The sequence below is a fragment of the Talpa europaea genome, assembly GCF_964194135.1.
Source record: "Talpa europaea genome assembly, chromosome: 14".
Taxonomy (NCBI): Eukaryota; Metazoa; Chordata; class Mammalia; order Eulipotyphla; family Talpidae; genus Talpa; species Talpa europaea.
The window spans coordinates 65,948,921-65,966,868 of NC_140082.1; the positions used below are offsets into that span (position 1 = coordinate 65,948,921).

Consider the following 17,948-nt stretch of genomic DNA (forward strand, 5'->3'; position numbering starts at 1 on the left):
AACAATATATATTGAGAACTATGAGGGGACTGATGGGAGTTCATTTTGGGTATTACTATAGTAAATGAGCAACTTAAAGCCTTACTGTTTTTCACCATAGAAAACAGATATTCACATTTTGAAAATATTTCTAGAGATACAATGATGAATCTACAAACATAGAATATAACATGTTCACAAAAATCACTTTCAGCAAATCAGCAGCTTACCATTGCAATCAAATAATTGAGTAGGAATTTTATGTCTATGCTTCTCTTCATTTATTTCAATAATGTCTCAATATCTAAATCTTGAAGGAGTAAAGCAACAGTATAGTGAGAGGGAAATACAGTCTGATAATGCATACTTTTTTTCCTCTGGTAACTGAAGGTTAAATGGGTAGCAAGCAGAATGCCTTAAACAAGATTGGTATATTGATTAAAACGCTGATTTAACAGCTCGCTGTCTCCCCTTGGAAACCTGGAAAAGATAAGCCAGCTGCTGTCTAAGAGTGCTCATGTCCACTGAGAGCACACTATCTATCATCACAATATGGTGATGAGAGGTGTTTTATGTTTGTGTTAATTTCCCCCACTAAATCAGTAATTATTACAATCCTGTCCCTGCTGTTTACTCTGCAGCTGTTTTTCCATTTGTCGAGAGAGCGGGTGTTCTCTGAGGACCGCACACGTTTCTATGGTGCAGAAATTGTGTCTGCTTTGGACTATCTACATTCTGGAAAGATTGTGTACCGTGATCTCAAGGTAAAAAAAAAAAAAGTAATCAAAATTTATTTTTATGGAGACAATAGAGACCACATTAACAAAGTAGTACAGTTTAAAGAAAGGCCAGTTATGTTGGGGGTGGGGGGAGTGCTGTGCTTAAGAATGTATTCTTTGCATTTGACAGGAAATTTCATTTATTGATATGTTTGTACTTCCTTTATGTCTGAATTTTTGATTGCAAAACAATTTCTGCTTTACTGCTCTGATCAAATATAATTTACCAATAATAGATTCATTGTTCTATAAATGTTATTAATGTTAAGCATCTGTTTAAAAGTCAAGTCAGTAGGCCAATGACATTTTAAAGTGTTTTATTACTATATTCTAATATCCTGTGATGTGTTATAAAGAAATCTTTATAATAAGCAAGATGATTTGTTGAAAATAAATTTTTTTCTTGATTTTGATGAAATCTTTGGTGGCTTTAAATACCTAAAGCAATTTAATATATACTCCTTTATTTTTCTGTTTCTATTTTTAAAAATTCTGTATTTGTTTTAGCAGTTATAGTGACTTGACTTCTGAAGTTTCTATCCTAAACCCTAATAATAGCTCAAGGACTGACAATTTTTCTGTAAGGTCCAGATAGCAAATATTCTGTGAAGACCAGACAACCACAACAAAAACTTTGTTGTCATTGCAGTTTCTTTCACAAATCCTCAAGTCGGCAGTTGTAGAATGATAGTAGCCCCACACAATACATAAATGGCTATGTTGGTCAGACTTTACTTAACAAAAACAGGCCTATGTTTTTGTTGAATTTGCCCACCGGCCTATGTTTGCTGATTCTAGGAGTGCCTTATAAAAGGCAGTAGTAATTTCCATGATACTGTTATGATTTAGAGTGGCTGTCTTAAGAAATTTGTCTTGTGACACATTTCAAACAAATTGTAAATGTGAACATCTTACTTTCACAAAAAGTAAATGATCTGGTTATCATAATCTATTAAATTTGACAACACTATCTTATCAAAAACTAGTTAATTTAAAATATAATTTGCTAGATATAGAAGTTATATGAATCTTTATTGAATTGTTTTTATGAAATAAATTATATATTTACATATTGTGACATATGAAAGAAATCACAATTATCCCTTCATTTCCATCTCACTTTTTATAAATATTGTTATCCAGTTGTTTAAGCAGTTGTCTATGTCCCATCCTTTCTGATGATGAAATTACACCAAATTTGTTGAACTGTGGTATCAAGTTCCTACTTTACACAGGAATACTAATCATGCAGTTATCATGTGCATGGATAGATCATTAACTCTACTAGACAATTTTTTAATTTCTAGGTTTATTTTTTTTAAGATTTTTATTTGCTTTTACATAGAAGAACTGAGGTACAGACCAGAGATGTGGGAAATGAGATGATTCACAAGAGACAGAGCAGGGAGCAGAACAGGCAGATCTACAGAAATGCACTGCTGAGGGAAGCAAGCAGGCAAGACAGGAGAGTAATGCTGTGCCATGTGGGTCAGTTCCCTGGCCTGGGATCAAACTTGTGCTGCAATGGCTGCCAATAGCTTCATAGTGTTGAGACTTAACAACCCTTGAGCCACCACTAGGCCCCCTTACTTTCTAGGTTTATTTTTTAAAATTAGTCACAACTTCAAAATCTAAGTTAATGTATACAATAGTAAAAACCATGAACACACCAAGAAGAATACATACACTGCAAAAAGCAAATATTTATAATTTATGTAAGTGTTACTTGTTATCTACACAGGATTATCCATAATAAGCTCCTTTAGGCAGGATCATAGAAATTTTGAACTACTCCATATTTATAGCTGAGGTCATTGAAATCTAGAAGCTTAATAAATTACTTACTCAAAGTAATGGTGACATAGTCAGTATCATGGGAATCCTAGTTCCAGTCTAGTGATCTTTTCATTATATTACTCTGTCTTTCTAGAGCTGAAATAAAATCTAGATGAAATACACTGGATTAACTCTGAGAGAGCTTTGTAAACTTAAAAGTCAGTGAATGTTTTAAATATATTTATTCCAGATTTATTAAAAACATCATTGAAACTGATTTAGACCCACTTTGATTGACCAGTCTCAGATTTGTCTCTATTAAATCCTAATGACCTTGCATTATTCAAATGTGAATCCATATGAGTGCCTGTGGTAGCTACTCCTCCCAAGTAATGAATACCTGTTTGCCACTGCCTCATCATTTGAGGCAAAGCCTCATTTTATATGCAAGTTAATAAAAGACATTTTATCATTCCATATTTCCTAATAACGTGGTATTTGTAACAGAGAAGTTACTACAAATTCTGTTGCACTTTAAAATGTTGGCTTGATTCATCATGATTTGAAATTTTGTTTCAGTAAGGACCCAAATTCTTAATGATTACTTTGAAAAAATCAGTGTTGCTGCATGATAGCATAAAAATTTGAAGAAATCTCTTCTAAGACCTCATCAGTAGTGCAGTATCTGGAGTTTGCCAACACTAGACCTCCATTTCGAGAAATGTTGAAAAAATCTCCAATCTAAATAGAAACACACACACACACACACACATACACAAATAGGGAAATAGACAGAATCAGAAAATTAATGACAAAGTAGCAATAGTAATTCCTCAGTTATTACCCTTAGCATAAATGTACTGAACTCACCAATCAAAGGATGCAGGTGTACAACAGATGTATTGAAAAACAAAACCCAACTATATGTTCCATACAAGAGAGAGTGATTAAACTACAATGAAAAATATAGACAAAGTGATAAAAACTGATATTCCAAGCCAATGAAAAATTTTAAATGGCAGGAATTACTGTACTTTTATCAGATAAAATAGATTTCCAGCCGAGAGAGAGGAGAAAAGATGGACATTATATAGTGATCAAATAATCTACGAAGCAGGAAGACATAACAATTATCAATATATATGCCTCTACATTGGTGCACTGAACTATGAAAAGCAAATATTAAACTGACCTAAAGGGAGAGATTGGCAGCAACACAATAATATAGGGGGCACTTATCAGCAATGGACAGATCATCCAGATAGAAAATCACCAAGGAAACAATGGCATTAAATGATAAATGAGATGGACTTCATATATATTTACATAGCATTCTACCAATAGGCCATATATGTCAGGGCACTAAACAAGTCTCAGTGAATTTATGAAGACTATAATTGTATCAAGCATCTTTTCCAATCATAATGTTATAAAACTAGAAATCAACCAAAAGAAGAGTTAGAGAGAAATATAAATATAAAAAATGTAGAAGTGTTACTGAATGACTATTGAAACAATGAGGAAATCAAAGGTGAAATATAAAGGAAAAAAAAGGAAAAACCCACAGGTGAATGATTATAAAGACACACAACTTCTCAGAACCTATGGGATGCAGCCAAAACAGTGATAAAAGGAAAATTTATAGCAATGCAGGCATTCCTTACAAAGCAAGAACAATCATGAATAAAAAGTTTAAGATCACATATAAATGAACTAAGAAAGAAGAGAAAGCAAAACCAAAAGTCAGTAGATTGATGGAAATAATAAAGATTAGATCAACTAACAAAATAGAGACCAAAAAAAATAACCTGATAAGGGCTGATTCTTTGAAAAGATTAACAAAATATAGTAGACAAACCTTTATCTAGATTCATGGAAAGAGAAAATACAAAGAAAATCATAGTTTGAAAGAACAGTAAAAGTGGATATTATAAAAATGCAATGAACTTTAAGAAAGTACTGTGAATAGTTGTATGACAACACATTGTACAACCTAGCGGAAATGGACAAATACTTGAAACACACAACATCCAAGACTGAATGAGGAAGATACAGAAAACCTAAACAAGACCTGTTGGAAGTAATAAAATAGTGATCCAAAAACCTCCCAAAAATAAAAGCCAAAGACAAGATGTCTTCAGTAGTAAAATCTACCAAGCTTTCAAAGAATAATTAATCATTATTCTTCTGAAATTCTTCCATAAAACTGAAAAAGAGGGTAAACCTTCCAAATGCATTCTGTGAATCCAACATCCCCCTGATTCCAAAACCAGACAAAAACATCAAAAAAAAAAAAAAAAGAGAGAGAACTGTAAACGAATAGATTAAAAAACCTTCAACAGAAATACTAACAAACCAAATTCAGCAATACATGAAAAGAACACTACACCATGATCAGTGAGATTTATTCCAGGGATGCAAGGAGGATTAAATATATGAAAAGCCATAAACATAGACCATACCAACAAAAGAAAAATAAAGTCATGTGATCATTTTTCAATAGATGCAGAAAAAACATTAGATAATTTATGATAATTTTATGATAAAACACTCAACAAGTGGGTTTGAAAAAAACATACTTCAATATCATAAGGGCCATAATACTAAAAATGCACAGTCAACATTATACTCTGTGGGAAAAAACTGAAAGCTTTTCCTCTAAGATGAGGAATAAGACAAGGATGTTCACTCTAACCACCACTATTCAATATAGTTTTGAAGTCCTAGCAAGAACAGTTACAAAAGAAAGGATATAAAAGGTATGCAAATTGGAAAGAAATAAAATTAATTTTTGCAGATGACATGATGGTGTATGTAGACATTTTCAGATACCAGTAAAAAGTCATTAGAATCAATAAATGATTACAGTAATGTGAGAGGCTACAAAAGTAATGTATAAAAATCTGCATTCCTATACACAAAGAATGAACATGCAGGAAAAGAAATCAGGAGAACAACCCCATTTACATCTAAAGAATGAAATACCTTGGGGTAAATTTAGGCAAAGAAGTAAAAGTACAGCAAAATCTGTGTCATGAACATCTGCTCTTCTTAGTTCTTATTTTGCAAGTGTAACCTTTCTTTTTAAGTTGCATGGTCATCTATTCTATTTGTGGAAAACCTAATCTTTTCTGATCCAAGAGTTTAGTGTGTGTGTGTATGTGTGTGTATGTCTGTCTGTCTGTGTGTATATGTCTGTCTGTCTGTGTGATATGTAACATTCAGTCATGGCACAGAGGTGGTTTTTTTTTTTTTTTTTTACCTCTGTCCTCCCTCCCAATCTTCAATAGCTCCCTGATGTTCATCCCAAATAAACCCACATTTTAAGTGAAAATGTCTTACTTGCTTTACATACTGGAACTTAGTGCACATCCTCTAACTCCCACTTCTATCTTGACAGTAACTCTAGAATTCCCTCTTTCATACAAATATGCCATGGCTGTTAAGAACCCCTTCCACCTCTAAAAGTAAAGCATGCTGTCATACTATATTCCTTATTTATAATAAATTGTCAAATGCCTCAGCAACCTAAGTAGAATTTCTGCTGTTGTACATTAGGAATCCTTTACTTGCTTCTAGGGTTGAAAGTGTGTTTTCCTTTCCATATTTTCAGCATACACATAAGAGGTTTGTTTTTAATCCTATGATAGTCTTCAGAGCCCTTAGGAACAGCGATTTTCAATTTTCTGTTTAATTGTAATATCAACCTTTTAAAAAAAATTCCTAGATAGATATGTTTGGCCTTTTAAAACTTTCTAACATAAGCTTGGTATATAGTAGAGCAGAGCTTCCCAGCCTAAGTGCCAGAAATGGGTTATAGGTGTGACCAAATCATGACTCCCCTCAGACCACAAAATGCCTGAAGGAGTCTCCAATCAGTTTCTATACTCAAGCTACATTACCTATATACCAGGGTCATTTTTTATTCTACTATAAATGCAAAAGATTGGAAAGTACTATATCAGAGCTAGGGTTTTCAGAGTTTAATTTTATTTTAGGTACCAGCAAAAATAGGAAAAAGCATAGTAATTTCTTCTTAAAATTTCTTGCTCACAAAGCACACAGGAAAAAAGATTGCAAAATCTACCCTTTTTTTCCATACATACCCATACCCAGGATTCTCTATCAAATAATGCCTGTCCACTTCAGACCTTTTTTATGGAATCACTATGAGATGAGTGTGTGTGTGTGTGTGTGTGTATTTCCTTTCCTCTAAGCTAGCTAACAGCTCAGTAGTTGATAGAAATATTAAGTATTACCCAGATTTTTAATATATAATATTTTCCTTTTATCTGTGATGTAGTGGTTAAGCCTGACTTGCTGCCCACTCTCAATCTTGGAAACTGAAATTGACTTTGGAGATAAAATAGATGCAAGTAAAACTTTATAGAGAGTAGCTGAATAGTCAGTGATAGTATGCATTTTACATTTTATGACTAACAAAAGAGGGAAGGCTTTGAGATTTAGGAGAACCAAAGAAAGATTATTTTTTAATATTTTGATTCTCCCTTTACGTAGTAGAAGGGATCTTAAAAATTTTTGACAAAATGTTTCTGTTTGATGTACTAAAAGCAAGTGATTTCCAGATGTTTTTGCTATATCTGAGCATTGCCCTGGTTTGAAAAAATCTCCCTATGACTCCATGCTTCCTTCACATTTGTGAATCACACCACTATTGGCTCCATATTTTATAGAAAGTTTATTATGCATATTTGTAAAATTATTTTTTAACAAGATTGGATATGTAATTGCCTTATGATATATCTTTATACAAGATTAGATTTGGAGGTATCATTTTGTTTATTTACCTAGTTTAAGCTATGCAATAAACATTTATCAGACAAAATTATTAGCAAACAGCACAAATAGTGTTCATACAATCTGGTGTACTCAATGAAATGTCAGTTTTGTGTTTTTCTAGATATTTCCATCTTATTCAAGATTCTCTTTGGGTAGGGCCTTCCCAGTGGCGTAGCGGTTGAGTGCCACTCTGTGAAGCTGTCAGCAGCCTCTGCAGCATGGGTTCCATCCCAGCCAGTTGGCTAGAATCCCACATGGTGTGGCAGACCTCTCCTGTTGTGCCCGCTGCTTCCCTCAGCAGTGTGTTTCGTCAGTGTGCCTGTTCTGTTCCCCACTCTGTCTCTGGTGAATCCTCTCACCCTCCCATGCATCTGGCCCGTACCCCAGCACTTGTATAAATAAAAAATAAATCTTTAAAAAAAAAAGATTCTCTTTGGGTAGATGAAACAATACTTCAAAGGCATAATCGTTAGCCTTAAAATAATCTAAAAATCAATCACTTCCCAATGATGCATTTTAACCCAAATGCCATTCCAAAAGGTAGACATCAGTATAAAAAATTATAATAATACCAAACACAACAAGACAAAAAGAGACAATTATAAATCAGAGACATCCTGTAGGGGAGGGGGAGGGATCAGAGGGAGGGAGGGAGTTGCACAGGGCACTATGGTGATGATGCACAGGTAGATTGGTAAAGGAAATTCTATGGGGACTACACCCTGGAGGGGGGAGCAAATATTGTTTAAAAATGAACAATGATGTAAAAAATATTTTTTTAAAAAAAGAAAAAAAATTTACAATATAAACTACAAACACACACACACACACACACACAAAATAAAAGGTAGGGCCTCCCTGGTGGCACAAGGGGTTAAGACACAACCTATGAAGCTGTCTGCAGCCTTTGCAGCATGAGTTCGATCCCTCCAGCCAGCCAGGGAGCAACCCACATGGTGCAGCAGACCTCTCCTGACCCACCTACTTCTCCCCTCAGCAGTGTACTTTGGTCAGTCTGCTGTTCTGTTCCCCACTCTGTCTCTGGTGAATCCGCTCACCCTCCACACCTCTGGCCTGTACCCCAGCTCTTATATGCATAAATAAATCTTTGAAAAAATAAAAGGTAAAGGATGTATCGTTTTATGAGGTGTAGGCCTATTTCTACAGGAAGGCAAATATATCCCCTAAATATTTAGCTGTTCACATGTGTCCAGTGCCACCTATTTCAGTGATGAATGCCCATTTCTAACACCTGCATGAATAGGAAAAGCTTCTGAAGTGCTTAGAGTAGCTGCTTTGGGCTTGTGATTTGTGTGACAAAACACTAACAGATGACTCCTAGAATGTCAATTCTCATGAACAAAATTAGGTAATACAACAAAACCTTAAGCACATCTAGGAAGACAAGCATTTCTATCTGTTTTGTGTACTGCTATATTTGATATATCTGAGCCCACGGGAAAGATTTAAATATTTCTTGAATCAACTAATAAGCTGGCTTTGCTGAAGTGTTGACGTGATAGAAGATATAAAAATAAATATGTTTCAGTTACAAGCTTCTTAATGAAACCACAATAATTAAAAAGAAATGAACAAAAAAGATTTGAAGAAAACCTGTCCTATTTTAGGGAGTTCAAGAGTTTAAACTGAAGATACAAGAGACACCCATGTGCCTGCCAGCTTTCTGATATTGGAGATGATTTACCTTCTAAAATGGTGTCAAGCTGACAACCATAACAGAGTGCCCCTACATGTAAAACTTAAATGGGTTTCAAAGACAGTGCATTTTGGGCCTCCATTTTCTATGTGGCTTTTTAGCTTGTCTCATTATCCTTCTTTGCTTTGAATTAGTTTATTTCTAAGTATTTCACCTTATGACTTGCACATATCTACATTTTTTTTTACCTTTTATTTTTAATTTTTCCTATAGTCTTAATGTTTCTGGTTGCTTTCACTAATCAGGACGTGATGCCATTTGTGCATATTAGCCTTCATTTTTAGGTTTTGCCTAGCGGAGAAACATTACAAAAATTCATAACACCTGAATTTGGATAAAATTCTTTTATTATGAAAAGGTTAAATAAATATATATATGTGTATATATACATATGATACATATATAGTGCATTCAGTTTTTGGTAGACAAGTCAAAGACAGACACATTTCTCTGAGGAATAATAGGAAACATATATTGAACATTTAGTTCATTTGTTTAACATGTCTATATACTGTACCCACGGAATCAGTGTCTGTTCTGATCTTTCCTTCAGTGAGCACAACATGCTTACCTGCATTTAGTTTACAACTTATAAGACACTGGATAATGTGACAACATAGGATGTCATCATATTTAATGATTGGTGTTGGTATGTGTTTTTATGTGGATTCTGTTAAATTTGATACTGCGTTAAGTGTTCAGGAATGCTTTCATATGTCATTCCATTAGGTGGTAAATAAGTGCTTTTGAAATAAGTTATTTATCTTGCTAATACATTTTTAACATGTGCTTCTTATATATAGTTCTTATGTGTACCTTTTGGCAAGGGTAGGGGCCCCATCTGTATAAGGCTACAAAATCACAACTCAGAGCACATGTATCATTGTGATGATAATAGTGATTTGAAGTTGAAATTTGGAGAGAAAAAAATGATCAGTTAAATAGTTACTGTTTTAAATGGTTTTGCACAAATTTCTTCCCCCCTGTGTTTCATAATTTTCACGGATTAGATAATCTTACTACTCAGTTAAATATTTGTGTCTCTCTGATGTTTTATAATGGGTTCAAAGAATTTCCAACTCTATAATATTCATTATTAATATATATGAATGACTGACTTTCAAAATTGTTTTATGTTTAAAGGGTTCAGTCTTACTTTAGGAGAACTGAAAAACAGAATATTGGCTTACCTTACAAATAAGATTTATTTCTGATTTACAACTACTGCCAAAAAACAATTCTGTAAGTTAGTATTTCATAATAGTTATAGATTCCTAAGAGAAATTTTTGAAAACTATCTGTAGGTATATATAGAAGATACTCACCTCTTTGGGAATGATTGGATCACAATTAATGTTTTCTTTGAACAGTTAGACTGTTGCTCTCAAAACTTACAAAGTAATGACTTTTACTCACATTAGCTTAAAAATCAATGTTTTTATTGTCAAAGTATTTGATAAAAGTCTTGCTTTTTTTACACTTGAATTAGGGGGCTACATAGTTTGGAAGTACTGAAAATTCCATTAAGTACGTTTATATCCTTTTTCAAAATATCTTATTCAGCATTTTTCTAAAGCAGCATTTTTCTATCTTTGAACACTACATAACAAATCATGTCATTTTTCTTAACACACAGTTGGAGAACCTGATGCTGGATAAAGATGGCCACATAAAAATTACAGATTTTGGACTTTGCAAAGAAGGGATCACAGATGCAGCCACCATGAAAACGTTCTGTGGTACACCAGAATATCTGGCCCCAGAGGTAAGTTACTGTTCCATTTATAGGAAAAATGCTTTGACACAATGTTTTACAAAAGCTTTAAAAAAAATAAAAACAAAAACAGTGCCGACTACTTTTATGTGGATTCAGCATAAATCAAATCTGTTTTGTTCCTACTTGTTTAATGTGGTATTATGGGGCAAGAGTATATAAAAATAATAAACTTTATGAGCCCAAAAGTACAGTAAGTCAGTTTTTATATCTTCGCTTTATGCATTTTATTTACGCCAATTTTGATTCATTTTTTAAAAATAGAATGATTTCAGAAAGAATATTTACAGTTCCATAAACCATTTTGGATTTTCCTAAGAAACAAGGATTTGTAGGTTGTAGATTTTATTTTATATTTAATTTATTGAGGTAATCTTTTTTTACAGCTCTGTACATGATTCAGAGGTGTAAGATCATTCTTCTTCAGGTGTATGTCACCAGCCACTCTCACTATCAAGGGATTTTAATGCTTAATTATTAGAAAGTATTTCAAATTAGTGAAATGGCAAAATAGTAACATTTTGGAATTATGTCAAAGCAAGTATTGATGTGTTTATCTCACAAATATTTGTTATGCACGTACTATGTATTGAGAATTTTTCTGGGTGGTTACAGGAACAAGGGGTACTTACTTCAAGTGCAGAGAGACCGAATAAAAATAAGTAAATAACAAAGTATCATAAAAATAAGTAAATAACAAAGTATCATATAGTGAATAAGAATCAGAAAGGATTAAAAAAAAAAAAGAAACTGGTTAAAGAGAAGAGAGTGGTGTGGAGACTATTTTTAGGTAGTTTCCAGTTACTATTGCTGTGCAACATACCCCTCTTACAACCTAATGGTAAAAACAATCATTTCATGTGATTGTGTATTTCTATGTCAGTAGTACACACAGGGTAGATCCTACAGTAGTAATGGTTTAGTTCTACTCCTTAGATTTTGGGGCTTCAGCAAAAGACTTTACCATAGGGGAGTGACTTTGTGGCTGGAGCTAGAATCTGAAAAGTTTCTTTACTCATATGTCTGACTGCTGGTGCTAGTTATAAACTAGTACCTCACAGGACTGAGCAGGTGCCTTTTACACATCCTTAGCCTTTCCCTGTACCTGCACTTTGTCATAACCTAAGGTTTCAGGGTGTTTAGACTGCTTTGGCTCTGTGTTCTAAATGTGGGTGTGCTAAGGAGTAAGTTGGAAGCGGCCTCCTTTCCACCCCCCTCTCCTAGTAAGCCATCACGAAATGTTTCATTAGTTTTTTGAAAATAGCATAGCATATTTTTTATAATTTTGTGGAAGTTTATATTACACACCATAAAATTCAGCCCTTCAAAGTGCACAGTAGTAGTTTGTTCAGAGTTGTGCAGTTGTCTAATTACAGAATATTTTTATCCCTCCTACAAATAAACCCAAAACCCATTAGCTCCTCTGTAATCTTCACTCTCCTCAGGCAGCTACTAATCTGCTTTCCCTATAGATATGCCCGTCTGGACATTTCATATTAATGGAGTCATATGATAATGTCACCTGTTGTGTCTGGCTTCTTTCACTTACCATTATGTTACCAGGATTCAAATACATGTTAGCATGGTAGTGGTACTTCATTCCTTTTTATGGCAAATAATATTTCATTGTCTCAATATACCACATTTTGTTTCTCCATTAGGCTTTTGATGGACATGTGGGTTGCTTCCACTTTTTGGCTGTAATGCTGCTGTGAACATCCATATAAGCATCTTCTTTTCTGGCCTAGTTTCAGATCTTAAAACATCATTTCTGGTCTATGCTTATTGATTAACCTAGTTAGAAACATGATTATCCACACCTCCTCGCTATGTTAAGAATATATTAAAAAAATTCTGACCCTTATTCCTTCACATTAAAGAAATCAGGTTTGCTGTCAGGAATGGTTACTTCATATATGCAATGCACTATTACAGCATGTGGCACATAACCTAAGTGTATATAGTTTTAAGGGATAGTAACAAACATCCTCTACCTCTCTATTGTAGAAGAGTATACACAATGGGAGATATGGTTGCATCTATCTTTAGAAAATAGATTCTTCTACAAATAGGATGAATTTGGCCAGCGACCTGGAATGTTAAGGAGGAGGTAGTTATAATAACTGCAGAAAGTGTTTTCCAGAGAGTAGCTACTCTAAAAACCCTGAGGCAGGAACAAAATAATTTTTCCTTCAAACTCTCAGAATGTTAATATAGCTAGAATCAAATACTGAAGCAATCATTTTTGTGGCTGAAGATTGTTATTTATTGAGCATCTACTTTGTGCCACATCCTGTATTAGTGCACATTTGCATACATGAAATAAACTTTTCCTAAGAGCAAACCTGATATTTTTTAATGTGAGACAACTAAGGATCAGAGTTTTTTTTTTTTTAAATATGTTCTGTATACAGCTAGAAGGTATCATTTTTCTAACTGTGTTCATCATAAAAAAGTCATTTTTACTTTTTAAACTATGTATATCATGTCCCCAAAACATCACAATTTCAGTGCCACTTATAAATGTAAATAACTGTAATTTTAAAAATGGATGCTGTATAAATGTATAAGAAAAGGTAAAGATAAATTTAGAAGTAGGAATGTATTCAAAATGATTATTAGTATTCCTTATAAATATAATAACTAATGCCAGTTTGTTGTTATAATAGTTTTTACCAAATAGAGATTAACTTTACATTTCAAGAATGTTGAATGATTTTCAAGTGCTAATAACTTGAAATAGAGTAAATTTCCAGCTATTACTTTCTCAAGGACTGCTAAAAATATTTTTTCTGTTACAAAATCTAGAGCTTAAAATTCTCCATTTTTGTAACTGGATTAGATAAAATTTTAATATTGTTCCTTGTTTATTCAAATACAAGATCATATTTTCCAGACTAAGATTGTTTTTGTAAATGTCATGAAAAACAAATTCTTTGTTCTTCTTTGAAGTTCAATTATCCCCGCTATATATTTGCCGTGGATATCCCATTTTTGGAATAACAAAATTAGTTTTGTCTCAATTAGGGGAAATTATTTCTGAAGAAGATAAACACATCTCATTTCAGAAGCAGATGATCTCCTAAGAAACAAAGATTGTTTTATATGCAAATTCATCAACTGAAGAACAAAACCAAGAATTTAATGCAAGAAGAGTCTAATTATTTCTAAATAGAAAGTTTACAATTCACAAAAAAAAAATATCAATTTCCTTTAAAAGACAAGTAAGCAAACATTTCTGTGTACCTTTTTATTTTTGATATTGCAAATGTCTGGTCTTTAAAATCAGTTTATATAACCATAGTGGATATATGTTGATTCATAATTAATTAAAATATGAATACTTTCTTCTTATAGGGTAGCATGATCATTGCAGTTATTATTTGAACATGACAAATCTTAAAACTTCATTCTCATGCAGTTTCAATCCTTAAAGTATTTGTGTCAAACACTGCCTATTTTAAACATCAGGATAACTTTAAATGTGCTTACTCTTACTTTTAAAAACAAGAATTTAAGTCCTTTTTTCTGATCTCAAATTGTGGGCTGTTTCCCTGAAGAACTCTCATTTAGTCATTAGAGAAATATTTAATATTCATTAAATGTCAAGTATTGTATTAATTTGCTGTGAATACAAATATAGTGAATTATTTTTGTCCTCAAGTAGCTTGCTGTTTACTAACATGATATGGTATGGAAAATAATTATTATAGTGCAAGAAAATAATATCTTTGTTGGAGTTATGTAGAGTGTAGTAAAAGGAAAATAAAAAGGATGGAGGCCTGCTTAGTTAGGGGTCAGTAGGAGTCTAGGGACTATAAATGGAAGGAGGGAGAACACTGGACACACAGATCAAGAGTTTAGATTTGTTATCACAGATAAGGGAAACTTACTTTTGAGTGAGAGCAAGGCAGTAGTGTGATGGTTAGACATGGTCAGACTTAGAGAGGAATTGTCAAAGCTAAAATTAGTCTCTTCCCTTTACTTCAAATGGTCTGTCTTATTTATAGCATATATGTAGTAGTTGTTTACCAGACCTAGGTATATTCTTGAGTATTGCTTTTCTTGTGAATGACTCACTCTCAGTATTTTCCCTTCTCTGCTTGCAGAAAACTTGTTTACAAATTATGGAGATTTTACTGCAACTTATACTTCATTTTAGCAGTGGTCCTCCTTTATCTCTTAAATTATTTTCATCTGATAGAAATCCTTTGCTGTTTGGAGATAGATGAAGGGAATTTAAAACATAAAAAGTATGCTGGAAATTAATTTAAAATTGGCTATTTAGCTGTCCTTTATCTGAGACTCAAAGCTGGTTTTTTAAATGAATATTTTAAATGTACTTAACATTATTTTTGTGCAAACCACCGGAAAAAAGGGGGGGAAATGTTTTTCTTTTTTTTGAGAGGTTACAAAGACACAGTCCTACCAGACATAAGGCAATAGTATATATAGTATTAAATAAATCTTTGTTTTTTCTTATAATACAAATAAATAAACTTAACCTGCTGTACCAGAGATATTTTGAAGAGACTTTGTTTTTGTAATCTATGCTCTATTTTCATACCTAGAGTTTTAAAAAGAACATAAAAATCACATTTAAAATCTTACTGTTGAATTTTATTATTTGATTTGGCTCTCATTGAATCAAAACCATTTTATGCAGTGCTAATTATTTAGAGTCTCAGCTTTGCTCTTGAGTTAGCAGTACCTGATCAACTTTCCAACTGTAAAACAGTTTGAAAATCAAATGTAGCTTACATGCAAGACCCAACAAAATTAAAAGTGTTAAGTACGTTTTGGCAGTTCACTTTTATTATGCCCAGTCCTCAAATGTACCAGCAGATAATCATCTGAATGTTAGTTATTTTTCACATGCTTATGTGATCACACAAAAAGTACATGCTAAAAAGAAGCAGATGGTGACAGATGGGGAAGGTTGAATAAGGTGGTTTTGGAAACCTAGAGAAATGCACTTCTGTAATAGTGTAAAAATAAAAATTATTTGATAATCAAGTTAGAACTGACAAAAAGATTGTAAAAAATGACTTGATTGCTAGAAAACATATAGAATCTAGTTTTGTTTGCTATTCAGGAAAAAGAAGTATAGTTTTATTTCATATAAGCGTAAAAAAATTTTTTCAGTGGCTGAAAGTGCAGAAAATATTCACTCGCTGTCGTTTAAGTCACTTTTTTTGAACCCTACTGTCCTTAATTTCTTTAACATTTTTGTATAATATGTATTTTGAAGATAGCTGAAATATACCAGAAATTTGATAACTATTTTGATACGAAGATTTGTTCAAAATTGTTTGTGATGCTATGTAGATAATAGTACAGATGGTAATTAAATTCCATATAAATTTAAAACTAAAGGTATATATTAACTTCATAAATGTTGAGAGGTCATAAATTAAGGGTGTAAAGCTTGATGTTAGTATGGGCTAGTGTAGCTGGAGGGAGTCTGAACCTAACTCGATATAAATGTATTAAATACAACTTTATTTTAAATATACCAAAGAATAAATGTAAAATACCTCATTTTATGGGCTCTGTCAATGTTGTCTTTAGGATATCTTTAGAGATATATGTGAGACCAAAGTTACGTATGTTTGAGTATTTAATCTGTAAGTAAAAATAGTAGTTCACATAGTTACATTTTGATAAACCCTTGGACAAAATTCTACCTTTTTTTTTTAAACGAATTCTGAAAGTAAGTCTTAAAACTTCTAAGCTTTTTGTTAAAATGAAAAGTTGCTGTAGTAGCCTTTCTAAAATGGTGTACATCCTTAATATTTAGTTATTAATGTATCATGCAGTGCCTGTCCTCTGAAGGTATTTTTTAAAACCGTCATCTTCCTGGTGGTTCTGAAGATGTCTTGCCACTAATATTAAGAAGGAAGTAAGAAAATGAACGCAGTGATTACTTCAGAGAAAAATGTTCTGTAAAGCAGATCGTCTTATTCTCATACATGTTGGCTTACTATTTATACTGATTCTGGATAATATTAAAAACTATTTCATTTTGTCCCCAGACTGGTATTATTTAAGAAGGAACGAAAATGATATTTTTTTAGTTAAATGATAATGTCTCAGTGTTTGTTAAGTAGTGACTTTTACTTTGCTAGAGGTCTGTCAGTTCATATAGTAGCTATTTTTTACTGGAACTTCTTGGTCTTTTGGCTTTATCAGAGAGGATATTTCCATTAATTACTTAGAATAATTATAGTTTAAACCCAAAGTTTAATTTTAAATTCTCTGAAACATAAGAATATATACAGTAATCAAGGGAATATATACTTAATATTACCTCTAGTGTTTTACAATGGTTATATTTACTTGTATTTAAAGATCCATTTTCTTGGAATTCTATAATGATTGTTGCTTCAGGATAAAAAAATATATATAGAAGTCTCTGGGAAGATATAAGCAAGTATAATTTAATCATTGGTGTTGTGTACATAGAGCTTTTTTCATACTCAGTAATTTTGTCTGTTCTAGCCAGATTGCTTTTTACAAGTACGATGTTAGCTGTATGCAAGTGTTGGAATGTACATGCCAGGAAATAGCCATAAATTGACAGCAAATGGCATTTACAGTTTCAGTCTCATAAGAATTATTAGAGTAATTGAGACCTGGCTGTAAAATATGTATTTATGGAGAAAATACCAAGAAACTACGAGATTTGTAATTCTTGTGAATTAAATGTGTACTTCTTAAACTGAATTAGAAGATTTATAGGACTTATTTTATCAAATACTTGTGGTGCTAAGAAAACGTAAAGAATTTCCAAAAATGATGAGGTATACACATGTGTGCTTGTATATAAAATACTCACATAGCAGTTACCTGGGATATAAGGTTACCAGGAAAAAAAAAAATTTGAATTAGCGGTAAATTGGTTCATCCAAGTTCGCAGTTTACTTTCACAACATAGGTGTACAGACAGTTTGTTTAGATGTTTAATTTTTCCCCCATCTGTTCTGTCAGGATTATTGATTGAGCAGTAAGCCACTCCAGGGCATACATACCCTCCTAATAATTGCTTGCCTTGGGTGCATTTTGTGGCCTGGCGAACAAGCTGAGAGAGGTGTCCCCTCAATTCCCCGGTAAATCCTAATTG

General features: G+C 32.8%; 1 protein-coding gene across 1 annotated transcript in view; it reads left to right on the forward strand.

Moving 5' to 3' along the window:
* AKT3 (AKT serine/threonine kinase 3) overlaps nucleotides 1–17,948 on the forward strand; it is a gene marked incomplete at both ends in the record, with an annotated part of 318,070 nt that overhangs the window by 253,035 nt on the left and 47,087 nt on the right. Inside the window, 2 exons of the mRNA XM_084254496.1 lie at nucleotides 621–743; nucleotides 10,688–10,816. Coding sequence (XP_084110622.1) covers nucleotides 621–743; nucleotides 10,688–10,816 — 252 coding nt within the window. The remainder of the gene's footprint in view (nucleotides 1–620; nucleotides 744–10,687; nucleotides 10,817–17,948) is intronic.